Genomic DNA, 16668 nt, shown 5'->3' with positions numbered 1-16668 from the left:
CCGTATATACATGTGGGCATTATACACAGGTGCAGCCGTATATACATGTGGGCATTATACACAGGCGCAGCGGTATATACATGTGGGCATTATAGGAAGGTGCAGCGGTAAATACATGTGGGCATTATACACAGGGGTAGCATTATATACATGTGGGCATTATACACAGGTGCAGCAGTATATACATGTGGGCATTATACACAGGTGCAGCAGTATATACATGTGGGCATTATACACAGGGGTAGCAGTATATACATGTGGGCATTATACACAGGGGTAGCAGTATATACATGTGGGCATTATACACAGGGGTAGCAGTATATACATGTGGGCATTATACACAGGGGCAGAAGTATATACATGTGGGCATTATACACGGGCAGCAGTATATACATGTGGGCATTATAGGAAGGGGCAGCAGTATATACATGTGGGCATTATACACAGGTGCAGCCGTATATACATGTGGGCATTATACACAGGTGCAGCCGTATATACATGTGGGCATTATACACAGGCGCAGCGGTATATACATGTGGGCATTATAGGAAGGTGCAGCGGTAAATACATGTGGGCATTATACACAGGGGTAGCATTATATACATGTGGGCATTATACACAGGTGCAGCAGTATATACATGTGGGCATTATACACAGGTGCAGCAGTATATACATGTGGGCATTATACACAGGGGTAGCAGTATATACATGTGGGCATTATACACAGGGGTAGCAGTATATACATGTGGGCATTATACACAGGGGTAGCAGTATATACATGTGGGCATTGTACACAGTTGCAGCGGTATATACATGTGGGCATTATACACAGGTGCAGCGGTATATACATGTGGGCATTATACACAGGTGCAGCAGTATATACATGTGGGCATTATACACAGGTGCAGCAGTATATACATGTGGGCATTATACACAGGGGCAGCAGTATATACATGTGGGCATTATACACAGGTGCAGCAGTATATACATGTGGGCATTATACACAGGGGCAGCAGTATGTACATTTGGGCATTATACACAGGGGCAGCAGTATATACATGTGGACATTATACACAGGTGCAGCGGTATATACATGTGGGCATTATACACAGGTGCAGCAGTATATACATGTGGGCGTTATAGGAAGGTGCAGCAGTATGTACATTTGGGCATTATACACAGGGCAGCAGTATGTACATGTTGTCATTATAGGAAGGTGCAGCAGTATATACATGTGGGCGTTACAGGAAGGTGCAGCAGTATATACATGTGGGCGTTATAGGAAGGTGCAGCAGTATATACATGTGGGCGTTATAGGAAGGTGCAGCAGTATATACATGTGGGCGTTATAGGAAGGTGCAGCAGTATATACATGTGGGCGTTATAGGAATGTGCAGCAGTATATACATGTGGGCATTATACACAAGTGCAGCGGTATATACATGTGGGTATTATAGGAAGGGGCAGCTGTATATACATGTGGGCGTTATAGGAAGGGGCAGCAGTATATACATGTGGACGTTATAGGAAGCTGCAGCAGTATATATATGTGGGCATTATACACAGGTGTAGCATTATGTAAGGTGACTTTTGATCACAGATGTTTGGACAAGGGAAGGGGGTGAGTCACTGCCTCTCTAGTCACAGACCAGTATTCTCCAGAGTTTTGACTATAATAATGATTAGAATATTACAAAGAAGACGTTTATAATATCATCTATGTATTTTTCTATGACAGAAGAGGCTCTGCCTCACCTGACCGCACGTCACTGGCACACAGAATTCCCACAGTCACAATGTAGACAGCTGCATCTCAACGCTCAAAATCCTAATGGATTTTGGTAAATACTTTAACCCTAACCTACCCCTCCCGCAGCCTAGCCCTAACCTCAGCGTGTCCCAGCCTAAAACCATAATTGCGCTCCCCCCGTACACACACAGCCTAACTGTAACCCAAACCCCAGTACTTACTGCCGGTATGCTGCTGTCATTGGGATCCTGCGTGCTGGGATAGTAACTATATCCGTTTATAGTTTTGTTGTGGTTTATAGACCATTTCTCTATCGTCCTAAGTGGATGCTGGGGTTCCTGAAAGGACCATGGGGAATAGCGGCTCCGCAGGAGACAGGGCACAAAAGTAAAGCTTTTACAGGTCAGGTGGTGTGTACTGGCTCCTCCCCCTATGACCCTCCTCCAGACTCCAGTTAGATTTTTGTGCCCGGCCGAGAAGGGTGCAATTCTAGGTGGCTCTCATAAAGAGCTGCTTAGAGAGTTTAGCTTAGGTTTTTTATTTTACAGTGATTCCTGCTGGCAACAGGATCACTGCAACGAGGGACAGAGGGGAGAAGAAGTGAACTCACCTGCGTGCAGGATGGATTGGCTTCTTGGCTACTGGACATGAAGCTCCAGAGGGACGATCACAGGTACAGCCTGGATGGTCACCGGAGCCACGCCGCCGGCCCCCTCACAGATGCTGAAGCAAGAAGAGGTCCAGAATCGGCGGCTGAAGACTCCTGCAGTCTTCTTAAGGTAGCGCACAGCACTGCAGCTGTGCGCCATTTTCCTCTCAGCACACTTCACACGGCAGTCACTGAGGGTGCAGGGCGCTGGGGGGGGGCGCCCTGGGAGGCAAATGAAAACCTTTAAAAAGGCTAAAAATACCTCACATATAGCCCCAGAGGCTATATGGAGATATTTACCCCTGCCTAAATGTACTAAATAGCGGGAGACGAGCCCGCCAAAAAAGGGGCGGGGCCTATCTCCTCAGCACACGGCGCCATTTTCTGTCACAGCTCCGCTGGTCAGGAAGGCTCCCAGGTCTCTCCCCTGCACTGCACTACAGAAACAGGGTATAACAGAGAGGGGGGGCAGAATAAATGGCAATATATTAATATAAAAGCAGCTATAAGGGAGCACTTAATCATAAGGCTATCCCTGTCATATATAGCGCTTTTTGGTGTGTGCTGGCAGACTCTCCCTCTGTCTCCCCAAAGGGCTAGTGGGTCCTGTCTTCGTATAGAGCATTCCCTGTGTGTCTGCTGTGTGTCGGTACGTGTGTGTCGACATGTATGAGGACGTTATTGGTGTGGAGGCGGAGCAATTGCCAAATATGAGGATGTCACCTCCTAGGGGGTCGACACCAGAATGGATGCCTTTATTTGTGGAATTACGGGATAGCGTCAACTCGCTTAAGCAGTCGTTTGCCGACATGAGGCGGCCGGACACTCAATTAGTGTCTGTCCAGGCGCCTCAAACACCGTCAGGGGCTGTAAAACGTCCCTTGCCTCAGTCGGTCGACACAGACCCAGACACAGGCACTGATTCCGGTGGTGAAGGTGACGAATCAACCGTATTTTCCAGTAGGGCCACACGTTATATGATTTTGGCAATAAAGGAGATGTTACATTTAGCTGATACTACAGGTACCACTAAACAGGGTATTATGTGGGGTGTGAAAAAACTACCAGTAGTTTTTACCGAATCAGAAGAATTAAATGACGTGTGTGATGAAGCGTGGGGTGCCCCGATAAAAAACTGCTAATTTCAAAGAAGTTATTGGCTTTATACCCTTTCCCGCCAGAGGTTAGGGAGCGCTGGGAAACACCTCCTAGGGTGGACAAAGCGCTAACACGCTTATCAAAACAAGTGGCGTTACCCTCTCCTGAGACGGACGCACTTAAAGATCCATCAGATAGGAGGATGGAAAATATCCAAAAAGGTATATACACACATGCAGGTGTTATACTACGACCAGCTATTGCGACTGCCTGGATGTGCAGTGCTGGGGTAGTTTGGTCAGAGTCCCTGATCGAAAATATTGATACCCTGGACAGGGACAATATTTTACTGTCGTTAGAACAAATAAAGGATGCATTTCTTTATATGCGTGATGCACAGAGAGATATCTGCACACTGGCATCACGGGTAAGTGCTATGTCCATTTCGGCCAGAAGAGCTTTATGGATACGACAGTGGACAGGCGATGCGTAGAGGAGTTATTTGAGGTCGGTCTATCGGATTTGGTGGCCACGGCTACGGCCGGGAAATCCACCTTTCTACCTCAAGTCACTCCCCAACAGAAAAAGGCACCGACCTTTCAACCGCAGCCCTTTCGTTCCTTTAAAAATAAGAGAGCAAAGGGCTATTCATATCTGCCACGAGGCAGAGGACGAGGGAAGAGACAGCAACAGGCAGCTCCTTCCCAGGAACAGAAGCCCTCCCCGGCTTCTACAAAAGCCTCAGCATGACGCTGGGGCTTCGCAAGCGGACTCGGGGGCGGTAGGCGGTCGTCTCAAAAATTACAGCGCGCAGTGGGCTCACTCGCAGGTAAATCCCTGGATCCTGCAGATAATATCTCAGGGGTACAGGTTGAAATTAGAGACAGAGCCACCTCGCCGTTTCCTGAAGTCTGCTTTACCAACGTCCCCCTCAGAAAGGGAGACGGTTTTGGAAGCCATTCACAAGCTGTATTCTCAGCAGGTGATAGTCAAGGTACCTCTTCTACAACAAGGGAAGGGGTATTATTCCACTCTATTTGTGGTACCGAAGCCGGATGGCTCGGTAAGGCCTATTCTAAATCTGAAGTCCTTGAACCTATACATAAAGAAGTTCAAGTTCAAGATGGAGTCACTCAGAGCAGTGATAGCGAACCTGGAAGAAGGGGACTTTATGGTATCCTTGGACATCAAGGATGCGTATCTCCACGTTCCAATTACCCCTCACACCAGGGGTACCTCAGGTTCGTTGTACAAAACTGTCACTATCAGTTTCAGACGCTGCCGTTTGGTTTGTCCACGGCACCTCGGGTCTTTACAAAGGTAATGGCCGAGATAATATTTCTTCTTCGAAGAAAAGGCGTATTAATTATCCCATACTTGGACGATCTCCTAATAAGGGCAAGGTCCAGAGAACAGCTAGAGATGGGTTTAGCACTATCTCAAGAGGTGCTAAAGCAGCACGGATGGATTCTGAATATTCCAAAATCCCAATTAATGCCGACAACTCGTCTGCTGTTCCTGGGGATGATTCTGGACACAGTTCAGAAAAAGGTTTTTCTTCCCGAAGAAAAAGCCAAGGAGTTATCTGACCTGGTCAGGAACCTCCTAAAACCAGGAAAGGTGTCTGTACATCAATGCACAAGAGTCCTGGGAAAAAATGGTAGCTTCTTACGAAGCAATCCCTTTCGGCAGATTCCATGCAAAGGGATCTGTTGGACAAATGGTCAGGGTCGCATCTTCAGATGCACCTGCGGATAACCCTGTCGCCGAGGACAAGGGTATCCCTTCTGTGGTGGTTGCAGGAGGCTCATCTATTGGAGGGCCGCAGATTCGGCATACAGGATTGGATCCTGGTGACCACGGATGCCAGCCTGAGAGGCTGGGGAGCAGTCACACAGGGAAGAAATTTCCAGGGAGTGTGGTCGAGCCTGAAAAAGTCTCTTCACATAAGCATTCTGGAACTAAGAGCAATCTACAATGCTCTAAGCCAGGCGGAACCTCTGCTTCAAGGAAGACCGGTGTTGATCCAGTCGGACAACATCACGGCAGTCGCCCATGTAAACAGACAGGGCGGCACAAGAAGCAGGAGGGCAATGGCAGAAGCTGCCAGGATCCTTCGCTGGGCGGAGAATCACGTGATAGCACTGTCAGCAGTATTCATCCCGGGCGTGGACAACTGGGAAGCAGACTTCCTCAGCAGACACGACCTTCACCCGGGAGAGTGGGGACTTCATCCAGAAGTTTTCCACATGCTATTAAACCGTTGGGTAAAACCAATGGTGGACATGATGGCGTCTCGCCTCAACAAAACACTGGACAGGTATTGCGCCAGGTCAAGAGATCCGCAGGCAATAGCTGTGGACGCGCTGGTAACACCTTGGGTGTACCAGTCGGTATATGTGTTTCCTCCTCTGCCTCTCATACCAAAGGTATTGAGGATTATACGGCAAAGAGGAGTAAGACTAGTGGCTCCGGATTGGCCAAGAAGGACTTGGTACCCGGAACTTCAAGAGATGGTCATGGACGATCCGTGGCCTCTACTTCTGAGAAGGGACCTGCTTCAGCAGGGTCCTTGTCTTTTTCAAGACTTACCGCGGCTGCGTTTGACGGCATGGCGTTGAATGCCAGATCCTAAAAGGAAAAGGCATTCCAGAAGAAGTCATTCCTACCTTGATAAAGGCAAGGAAGGAAGTCACCGCGAAGCATTATCGCCGTATTTGGCGAAAATATGTTGCGTGGTGCGAGCAGCGGAGTGCTCCGATGGAGGAATTTCAACTGGGTCGTTTTCCTACATTTCCTGCAATCAGGATTGTCTATGGGTCTCAAATTGGGATCTATTAAGGTTCAAATTTCGGCCCTATCAATATTCTTCCACAAAGAATTGGCCTCAGTCCCTGAGGTCCAGATTTTTATCAAAGGAGTACTGCATATACAGCCTCCTGTGGTGCCTAAGGTGGCACCGTGGGATCTAAATGTAGTTTTAGATTTCCTCAAATCCAATTGGTTTGAACCACTAAAGAATGTGGATTTGAAATATCTCACATGGAAAGTGACTATGTTACTGGCCCTGGCTTCGGCCGGGAGAGTATCTGAACTGGCGGCTTTGTCTTATAAAAGCCCTTATTTAATTTTCCATTCGACATAGGGCAGAGCTGCGGACGCGTCCGCATTTTCTCCCTAAGGTGGTATCAGCGTTTCACCTGAACCAGCCTATTGTAGTGCCTGCGGCTACAGACGACTTGAAGGACTCCAAGTTGTTGGACGTTGTCAGAGCCTTAAAAATATACATTCAAAGGACGGCTGGAGTCAGAAAATCTGACTCGCTGTTTATACTGTATGCACCCAACAAGTTGGGTGCACCTGCTTCTAAGCAGTCGATTGCTCGTTGGTTTTGTAACAAAATTCAACTTGTACATTCTGTGGCAGGCCTGCCACAGCCTAAATCTGTTAAGGCCCATTCCGCAAGGAAGGTGGGCTCATCTTGGGCGGCTGCCCGAGGGGTCTCGGCATTACAACTCTGCCGAGCAGCTACGTGGTCAGGGGAGAACACGTTTGTAAATTTTTACAAATTTGATACCCTGGCAAAGGAGGACCTGGAGTTCTCTCATTCGGTGCTGCAGAGTCATCCGCACTCTCCCGCCCGTTTGGGAGCTTTGGTATAATCCCCATGGTCCTTTCAGGAACCCCAGCATCCACTTAGGACGATAGAGAAAATAAGAATTTACTTACCGATAATTCTATTTCTCGGAGTCCGTAGTGGATGCTGGGCGCCCATCCCAAGTGCTGATTATCTGCAATACTTGTACATAGTTATTGTTAACTAATTCGGGTTATTGTTTAGGAAGCCATCTTTCAGAGGCTCCTCTGTTATCATACTGTTAACTGGGTTTAGATCACAAGTTGTACGGTGTGATTGGTGTGGCTGGTATGAGTCTTACCCGGGATTCATAAATCCTTCCTTATTGTGTACGCTCGTCCGGGCACAGTACCTAACTGGAGTCTGGAGGAGGGTCATAGGGGGAGGAGCCAGTACACACCACCTGACCTGTAAAAGCTTTACTTTTGTGCCCTGTCTCCTGCGGAGCCGCTATTCCCCATGGTCCTTTCAGGAACCCCAGCATCCACTACGGACTCCGAGAAATAGAATTATCGGTAAGTAAATTCTTATTTTTCCACTACTGTTCCATTGCGGTAGGCTTCTCCTGCACCTTTCTATTGGTTTGGCAGGATTTAATTTAAAGTTCAGCCTTTTACATGAATTAGGACCTTTTCTAAATGAGCTTTAGGCAGGTTTTGTTGCTTTTCGGTGCAGATTGTTTTTTCCTGTGTCTGTTGTTAAATAGCCACATAGCAGGGAAAGCAGAAAAGGCTTCCAAAGCAAAGCTTAGCTCTTCTGCTACATTACATTATGCTTGGTACAACATTTTGCAAGGGTCGTACAGAGCCAGGGGCACTCTGCGCTGTGAGATGTAGACCAGGGACCAACCATCTGGAAGCGAGATGGATGAGTCGGGGGTTCCAGAATGGCTCAAGCCATTGCAAAACTTACAAGGCTGGTAGATTATCAGTCAGAGGTGAGTGTCTCTTCTCTCCCTTGTGTCCAGAGGGTCCCCCAGTTTATATCTGACCCTTCAGTTGAGCTATAATGGGCCCATAACATGGGTAAGTATCTTTCGAAGATGTCTGCATGTATGAATAGGATGCCGTCATCATCTGGATCTGCAGCTGCTAAGAAGCGGACATGGCAGACTCCAGGCTTCTCCTGGGGATGTGCCATCCAGATCACATAAATTCTTCATGCGCTCAAATCAGAATCCCATGGTCCAAGGTGTCAAATGCTGCAGAGATCCCGAAGAATTAAGATTGGCTCTAGCCATTAGCGCACATACCGGGGCTGTTTCAGTGCTATGTTTTCTCCTGATCCTGACTGTGATGGATCATATATGTCATGGGTAAACAGGCGGGTTTCTAGTTGAGTTGCAACCACTTTCTTTTTCATCCACTAGGGGTCACTGGAGTACTCTTGGGATCTGGACGGCTTTCGTAGGAAACAGGGTATTGAATGTTTTAAATTTAGAACACTCCACCCCTCCATATCCCAGAGTACCTCAGTGTTTTTTATGTGCTCGAAGTAGCAACAGGTCTGTGGCTTGGTCCACAATTCTTTTGAATATTTTTATTTTTTTTAGTGAATATTTTTCTTTTTTCATACACATCCCTTTCCCCCTTCCATAAGGCAGGGTCAGGGATAGTGCAAGCTGCTACTAGCAGCTGTGGCGTGTCGGTCCTCACTGAATGAGCACCCTCACAGCCATACAGACATCCTGCACAGGCTGCCCGACGCTTGCAGAGAAGCCCCGTCGGAGCCTCACCACAGCAGCAGGAGTCACGGTATGTTGAACGGGGAGGTCAGCTCCCGCTGCCGCCCCGCTGTGTGGGGACATTGTTTTCTTTACCGAGGATGGCGCCGGGATCCCTCTACAGACCGACCGCCCGCCGCCGCTGTTCCGGCCGCCGCCGCTGCTCCGGCCCCCACCGCTGCTCCGGCCGCTGCTCAGAGCGCTTCAAGACGCGCTCCCCGCTGTCGGTCCCAGCGCGTCCCGCTACCCGGCTCCCGCTGGCGGCCCCACACGCTGCTCGCTGCCCGCCCCGCACTGCATCCGCAACGGAGCATATAGGGAGGGGGGGCATTACAGAACTGCTAGCAGAGGTTGCAATCAGCGGCATGAGGGGGGATAACCTGCAGCAACAGCAGTATGCTAGGCTGCAGGGTTAATTACACAGGATTTTCATATAGATGTCAGTTTATATGCTTGTAACCTGCACTGTGATTATAAGTGTAAGCATGGCAGCCATTTTAACCATGCTTCCTGTGTCTTCCTGTTGTGATTCCAGAACGTTCCAGTACTACATCTCTACTCCACCGGAGGCGCAGGGGTGTTAGTGGGAATTTGGGATCACATTTCATAGTACTGGCCACGTGTACTGCACTTGGCCAGATATATATATAGAGACACCTTCGTACTATTTTACTGAGTCGTGCAAGTGTCTGTTTTTTGTGTATTGTATTGTCTGTCGCCATAATGAGTAAGGCACCAGCAAAAATTAAAAAGCATAATTGCAAAGTCTGTAGCAGTGTGTTACCGGATGGATCTACCACATGTACAGTATGTTTTGTGGATTCAGTTCCGAATACAATTTCTGCTCCGGTTTTAAAGCCAGTTTCATCCCCGGACCCTCCATGGGAAATGCTAGCCAATGTACTGGCTGGGTTGCAATCAGAATTGACCGCCGCTCGACAAGAGCGGGAAGCGGCAAGATCTGAGTCTAGGGTGAGACCGCCAGAACTACCGGAGGCGTCTCAGCCTTGTGAAAGGTCCAAATCCATTTTGGGTAGACGGGATAATTTTCATATGTCTTATGATTTACCAGTTTCTGCTATGTTGCATTCTGACGATTCCATGCCAGACCTCACGGCACAAGATGAGGGTGAGGAGGGCGAAGTGGAGTCAGATAGTGAGGTTTTTAACAGCTCAGGTATTGATAATCTCATCAGAGCGGTGCGTCAGTCTCTGAAGTTTACAGAAACTGAGGAGCCCCTGACAAATGATCAGGTCGTATTTACTAAACGACAGAGAACTCCAATGTGTTTTCCTGTTTCGGAGTCTCTTAATAAGATGATAGTAGAAACACGACAGACTCCAGATAAACGGTTTTCTATACCTCGCAGATTTAAGTCTAGTTACCCGTTTCCAGACTCGGTGACATGTACATGGGAGAATCCACCAATAGTTGATTCGTCAGTGTCGAAGCTTACAAAGAAATTAACCATACCAGTGCCGGCGGCTACTACGCTTAAAGACCCTTCAGATCGCAAAATAGAAACTATGCTAAAGTCCATGTATGTAGCAGCAGGAGTGATGCTGAGACCTGGCTTGGTTGGTATCTGGGTCACTAAGGCGCTCATAGTATGGATAACAGAACTCAAGTCTGCCCTACACGACGAACACCTTATACTTCTTGCTGATCAAATGTGTGAGGCTGCGAAGTATCTCTGTACAGCTTCTACTGACGTCTGTCAGCTCACTTCTCGTATTTCATCGTCGCTAGTTACGGCACGACGAGCACTCTGGCTGCGTTCTTGGCAAGCGGAGGCAGAGGTCAAACGAGGTATAGAGGCGTTACCTTATGATGGCAAGAAGTTGTTTGGTCCTGAATTGGACACATGGATTTCTGAGGCTACGGGAGGGAAGTCTGTTTTCTTACCATTGCCTCCACTGGTACTAAGATGGAGATACTCTGGACCTTCGTTCAAATCCTTTAGACCTCAGTCCTTTCGCGGACGTGGCAGAGGAACAGCCACGCCTGGTAGACGTGGTCGTGGACGTGGTTTCCAACAAACCAACACAAGTCGTCAGGACGCTAAGGTCACCGACAAGCCAGTGGCATGACGGGCTCCCAGCCCATCTTGGATCTCCAGTTGTGGGGGCACGCCTTCAGACGTTCCATTTAGCATGGTTCCACACATCCACAGATGGGTGGATCCGCAATTTAGTGTTAAAAGGTTACAAGATAGAGTTCGACTGTCTCCCGCCAATGCGGTTTTTCAAGACAGGACTGCCTGTGTCGGACGACAAGAGGGCAGTTCTGCAAATTGCAATTCAGTCTCTGCTGGATTCAGCAGTTTTGATTCCGGTCCCGGTACACCAACAAGGTCAGGGTTATTATTCCAGTCTGTTTGTGGTACCAAAGCCGGATGGCTCGGTCAGGCCAATATTGAACTTAAAGGGCCTCAATCAGAACGTCACTTACTACAGATTCAAGATGGAATCTCTGCGGTCAGTAATTGTAGGTTTAGAGCCACAGGAATTCATGATTGCGCTGGATCTCAAGGATGCGTACTTACACATTCCGATTGGCCACCTCATCAGAGGTTCTTGCGTTTTGCGATACGGCAGAACCATTACCAGTTTCAGGCTCTTCCGTTAGTCCTCTCGTCAGCGCCACGGGTATTCACCAAAGTGATGCCTGTGTTGATAGCTCATCTCAGATCCCTGGGAGTGATAATAGTTCCGTACTTGGAGCTTTGATGAGCAGATCGTCAGTCTCAACAGATGCTCCTCCAACATGCGTTGCTAACGTACAATGTACTAGTTCAGCACAGTTGGATTGTCAACTTCAAGAAATCACATCTAATTCCGTCTCAACGACTTCAATTAGTAGGTATGATTCTCGATACGGTAAATCAAAGAATTTACCTACCAGAACAGAAAGTACAGATTATTCGTCATCTGGTACAATTAGTGCTCAAGCCACGCACAGTCTTGGTACATTTGTGCATTCGCCTCTTAGGCACAATGGTGGTGGCTTTCGAAGCGCTTCAGTTCGGAAGATTTCACTCATGTCCTTTTCAACTGGATGTGCTCGCACAGTGGTCGGGCTCGCATCTGCAAATTTACCACGGGCCAGGGTATCTCTACTCTGGTGGCTCAAAGTACACAATCTAACCGCAGGGAAACGGTTCGGCGCCTGGAATTGGATAATTCTAACGACGGACGCGAGTCTCAGAGGTTGGGGAGAGCTGTAGTTCAAAATTGTCAGCTCCAGGGTCTCTGGGCGGATCACGAAAGATTGCTGTCTATAAATGTCCTGGAACTCCGGGCAATTTACAATGCGCTACGACAAGCAGTGCACATGCTTTGGTCTCAGACTGTCCAGGTGCAGTCAGACAACGCGACGGCGGTCGCGTACATCAACAAACAAGGAGGAACGAGAAGCCGCATGGCAATGCGGGAAGTAGCTCGAATCCTCAATTGGGCCGAGCATCACCAAGTGATATTGTCGGCAGTGTTCATTCCGGGAGTGGACAACTGGGAGGCGGATTATCTCAGCCGTCGGGATTTTCATCCAGGAGAATGGGCATTAAATCCAGAAGTGTTTCACATGTTGGTCCAGAGGTGGGGTTACCCTCAAGTGGACCTGAGGGCATCTCGCCACAATCGCCAAACGCCCCAGTATGTGTCCAGAACGCGAGATCCAAAGGCAGTGGCGGTGGATGCTCTCACAATCGCGTGGCCGTACAGCCTCGCTTATCTGTTTCCACCGTTTCCGCTGCTCCCTCTGTTGATTAAACGGATCAAAAGAGAGTCCGCCACAGTAATACTAGTGGCGCCTCATTGGCCTCGGAGAGCTTGGTTCTCGGATCTCCGCGGACTACTCGCAGACGATCCTTGGCCGCTCCCACTACGTCCGGACCTGTTACAACAGGGTCCGTTTCTTTACCCCGATTTAGCGCGGCTGCGTTTGACGGGGTGGCTGTTGAGACCGCCCTCTTAAGAAGAGAGGGCATTCCAGAATCGGTTATACCAACCATGTTACGAGCTAGGAAGCCAGTTACGGCAGCTCATTATTACAGAATTTGGCGTGCCTATATAGGTTGGTGTGAAGTTCGGAAGTTTCCGACATCATCTTTCAAGTTATCCCGTCTTTTGTTATTTCTACAGACGGGCTTAGATGGAGGACTGCGTTTATCTACACTAAAGGTGCAGGTATCTGCTTTGTCAATTTGCTTTCAAAGACGATTGGCTCTATTGCCGCCTGTACACACCTTTCTGCAAGGTGTCCTCAGAGTACAGCCTCCATTCATTCCACCTACAGCGCCATGGGACTTGAATCTGGTTTTAGATTTCTTACAGTCTTCATATTTTGAACCCTTACAACAAGTGGATATTAAGTTTCTCACTTGGAAAACAATTTTTCTCCTAGCCTTAGTTTCGGCAAGGCGTGTTTCAGATTTGGGTGCCTTGTCATGCAAGCCACCGTATTTGGTGTTTCATGATGACAGAGCGGAACTTCGGACGAATCCCGCTTTCTTGCCAAAGGTCATCTCTTCACATCAATGTTCCTGTGTTAACAGAAGATTCTGGAACTTTGGATGTGGTACGCGCACTACACGTTTATGTATCACGAACGTCTACAGTTCGTAAGACGGATACGTTGTTTGTTCTCTATGATGCTGCCAAGATGGGTTGGCCAGCTTCTAAGCAGACCTTATCCAGATGGATTAAACTGACCATACGTCAGGCTTACCTTCATGCTAGGTTACAGCCACCTACATCAGTAACCGCTCATTCCACACGTTCTGTGGGAACTTCATGGGCAGCTGGTCGCGGGGCTTCTACGACGCAGCTTTGCCGTGCGGCTACATGGTCATCAGTGCACACGTTTGTGCGCTTTTACAAGTTTTATACGTTTGCGGCATCAGCATCTAGCTTTGGCCGCCTAGTGTTACAGGTGCCAAACAGCTCTCCCGCCCACGGGGGAAGCTTTGGTACGTCCCAAGAGTACTCCAGTGACCCCTAGTGGATGAAAAAGAAAATAGGATTTTGGTACTTACCAGGTAAATCCTTTTCTTTGAATCCATAGGGGGCACTGGACGTTCACCCAGAGCAGTTTTACCTGGTTTGTGGTAAGCTCAGGGGATCTTATGGTAACACATTCTCACCGACTGGTTCAAAGTTTCAAGTTCTATCTGTTATGGTGTCAACTGTTTAGTTGTCCGTAACGTTATGTGTCAACTTTATTGTTGTCCGTTATGTTATATGTAATTCTCCATTGTCAACCTCTCTTTAGCTCCTGTTCGGCTCAGTAAAAAAACACTGAGGTACTCTGGGATATGGAGGGGAGGAGAGTTCTAAATTTAAATATTCAGTGCCCTGTTCTTGCTAAAGCCGTCCATATCCCAAGAGTACTCCAGTGCCCCCTATGGATTCAAAGAAAAGGATTTACCTGGGAAGTACCAAAATCCTATTTTCTATGTTCGGGTTCATTTAAATCTCTGCAGCTGCTGACCTGAGCAGATATGCCTGGGGCTCTCTCCTGAGGTCCAGCCTCCATCCAAACCAGGAGAGAGGCCCCTGTGCCCAGCTACACTGATTGGAGCCTCACTCCCTGCACCCGGCAACACTGATTGTGGCCTTCCCACCACCCCCCTCGGCTGCAACCAGATGAGGCCAAGCATTGATCACCGTTGGCTGCATCCCGGGGAAGCCCAGCACCATCCACTCTCTGGTGCAATCCGGCAAGGCTCTGCACCGACCACCGTATCCTGACACCTGCAGCATTTTATTGCCCCAGCACGCTACCTCATTGACAGCCCCCGCAGTCTCCGGGTATTTATTTATTAACCGTTTCTTATATAGCGCAGCATATTCCGTTGTTCTTTACAATTAGAACAACAGAATAGAACAAAACTGGGTAAAAACAGACAGACATAGAGGTAGGAGGGCCCTGCTCGTAAGCTTACAGTATAGGGAAGTATTTGTGCACGAGCGGGCAGATGGTACTGACTCCCTATGGTTCAGACCCTGGTGCTCCCATCTGCCGCCTCATCCAGCTTCGCTCTGCTGCCTGCCGGGGTTCTCATGAGGCTAGTAAGGACAGCTCTGCCTGGCACCCGAATCGTGCAGCCGCGGTTTAAGTTTTGCTGACCACTCCTACAGCTCCAGAGACTCTTCATCTGCCAGTGCAACTTCCCTGTGACTTCTCCTCACCTCTGACGGCCAGACTGGACCCCATTGCTGCCTTTAGTGGAGAATACCAGGACAGGGTCTATACCAGCTCTGGGGAGACCCATCCAGCTGACAATCCTGGGACGGCCTGTGGTGCTGAGGCCCCGGCCACCACCTCGCACGCACTGGGCCTCCACCACTTACTAGAACCCAACGGTTTCTCAGTGGGATGTCCCCAGGAGCCTGATGACTTACCTTTAGAAGTAAGCAGGGAGCAGAGGGGAGGATATAATCAGGACCAGGTTACGGCACTCATCTTGCCGTGTGCTGGCCCACCACCACAGTCGGTGCCTCTCATTGCGTCGGCCACCGGTACCCCTGGAACTGCACTGGAGGAGAGGACTAACGGCCCATTCCTCTGTTTATCACTTTCCTACAGTACGTAGTGCGCCCAAGGCGGCTGCGTTGTCTGGTACCTTTTTGTGGGTGGAATGGACAACCTGTAGATGTTATTAGTCAAAGTGTCTGCACCAAACCCTGCATTAGGTGTTTGATTATTTCTGTGTAGGTTTGTACTTGCATAATGTATCCTGCAGGAGAAAAGCACTATATATAAATACAGTTATTGCTAGTATTACATGGTTGTGGCTGTTCTTCCTGCATGACAAAAACTGGAGGCTGGAGGGGGACAGAGCAGCTTTTAAACTTTTAGTGCCTATACTCCTGTGCCAGCCCACTAACCCATAGTCAAGACTACAGTGTCCCTCAGATGGATTACAGGGAAGGGAAGTCATGTGAGTAATGTGCAAAACATCCAATCTTTTGCAGAATGGCGTCAGGGACGTATCACCCGCATTGTCCTTCAGGATGAGGATGTCACTACCAAAATTGAATGCGACTGGAAGAGGCTGAACACATTGGCACATTACCAGGTGGCTATCTCTTTTCATTTACTACTCAGCCTCTTTGTTTTTTTCTGTTGGACATCTCATTATCTGTACCTCATCTCTTACTATAGGTTACAGATGGCTCCACTGTGGCTCTGATTCCAAAGCAGGTTTCCGCTTACAACATCACCAACTCCTTCACATTTACACGCTCCCTCAGTCGGTATGGTAAGTAATGCCGAATTAGGGTTTGTACTAGCCCTCTTAAACACATTGAGTAGTCATGTGATTCCCTCAGCTCTTGTGTCACTAGATCCCTTGTCTTAGTCTCATTCCGCACACCATTGTTCAGCTTCTTCGTACTCAGCTCGTGTCACTACGTCCCTTGTCTTAGTCTCATTCCACACACCCTTGTTCAGCTTCTTCGTCCTCAGCTCTTGTGTCACTAGATCCCTTGTCTTAGTCTCATTCCGCACACCATTGTCCAGCTTCTTCGTCCTCATCTCTTGTGTCACTACGTCCCTTGTCTTGGTCTCATTCCACACACCCTTGTTCAGCTTCTTCGTCCTCATCTCTTGTGTCACTATGTCCCTTGTCTTGGTCTCATTCCGCACACCATTGTCCAGCTTCTTCGTCCTCATCTCGTGTCACTATGTCCCTAGTCTTGGTCTCATTCGGCACACTATTGTTCAGCTTCTTCGTCCTTATCTCTTGTGTCACTAGATCCCTTGTCTTGGTCTCATTCCGCACACCATTGTCCAGCTTCTTTGACCT

At 48.6% G+C, this 16668-nt stretch overlaps 1 protein-coding gene across 1 annotated transcript in view; it reads left to right on the top strand.

The window, feature by feature from the left end:
• PLXNA3 (plexin A3) overlaps positions 1-16668 on the top strand; it is a 511209-nt gene that overhangs the window by 476755 nt on the left and 17786 nt on the right. The window contains exons 26-27 of the mRNA XM_063950477.1: positions 15836-15939; positions 16026-16122. Of these exons, the coding sequence (XP_063806547.1) occupies positions 15836-15939; positions 16026-16122 (201 nt within the window). The remainder of the gene's footprint in view (positions 1-15835; positions 15940-16025; positions 16123-16668) is intronic.

Source organism: Pseudophryne corroboree (genome assembly GCF_028390025.1).
Source record: "Pseudophryne corroboree isolate aPseCor3 chromosome 8 unlocalized genomic scaffold, aPseCor3.hap2 SUPER_8_unloc_5, whole genome shotgun sequence".
Classification (NCBI taxonomy): Eukaryota; Metazoa; Chordata; class Amphibia; order Anura; family Myobatrachidae; genus Pseudophryne; species Pseudophryne corroboree.
Note: the sequence above shows the minus strand (reverse complement) of the source record. Positions and strands in the feature narration are given on the sequence as shown.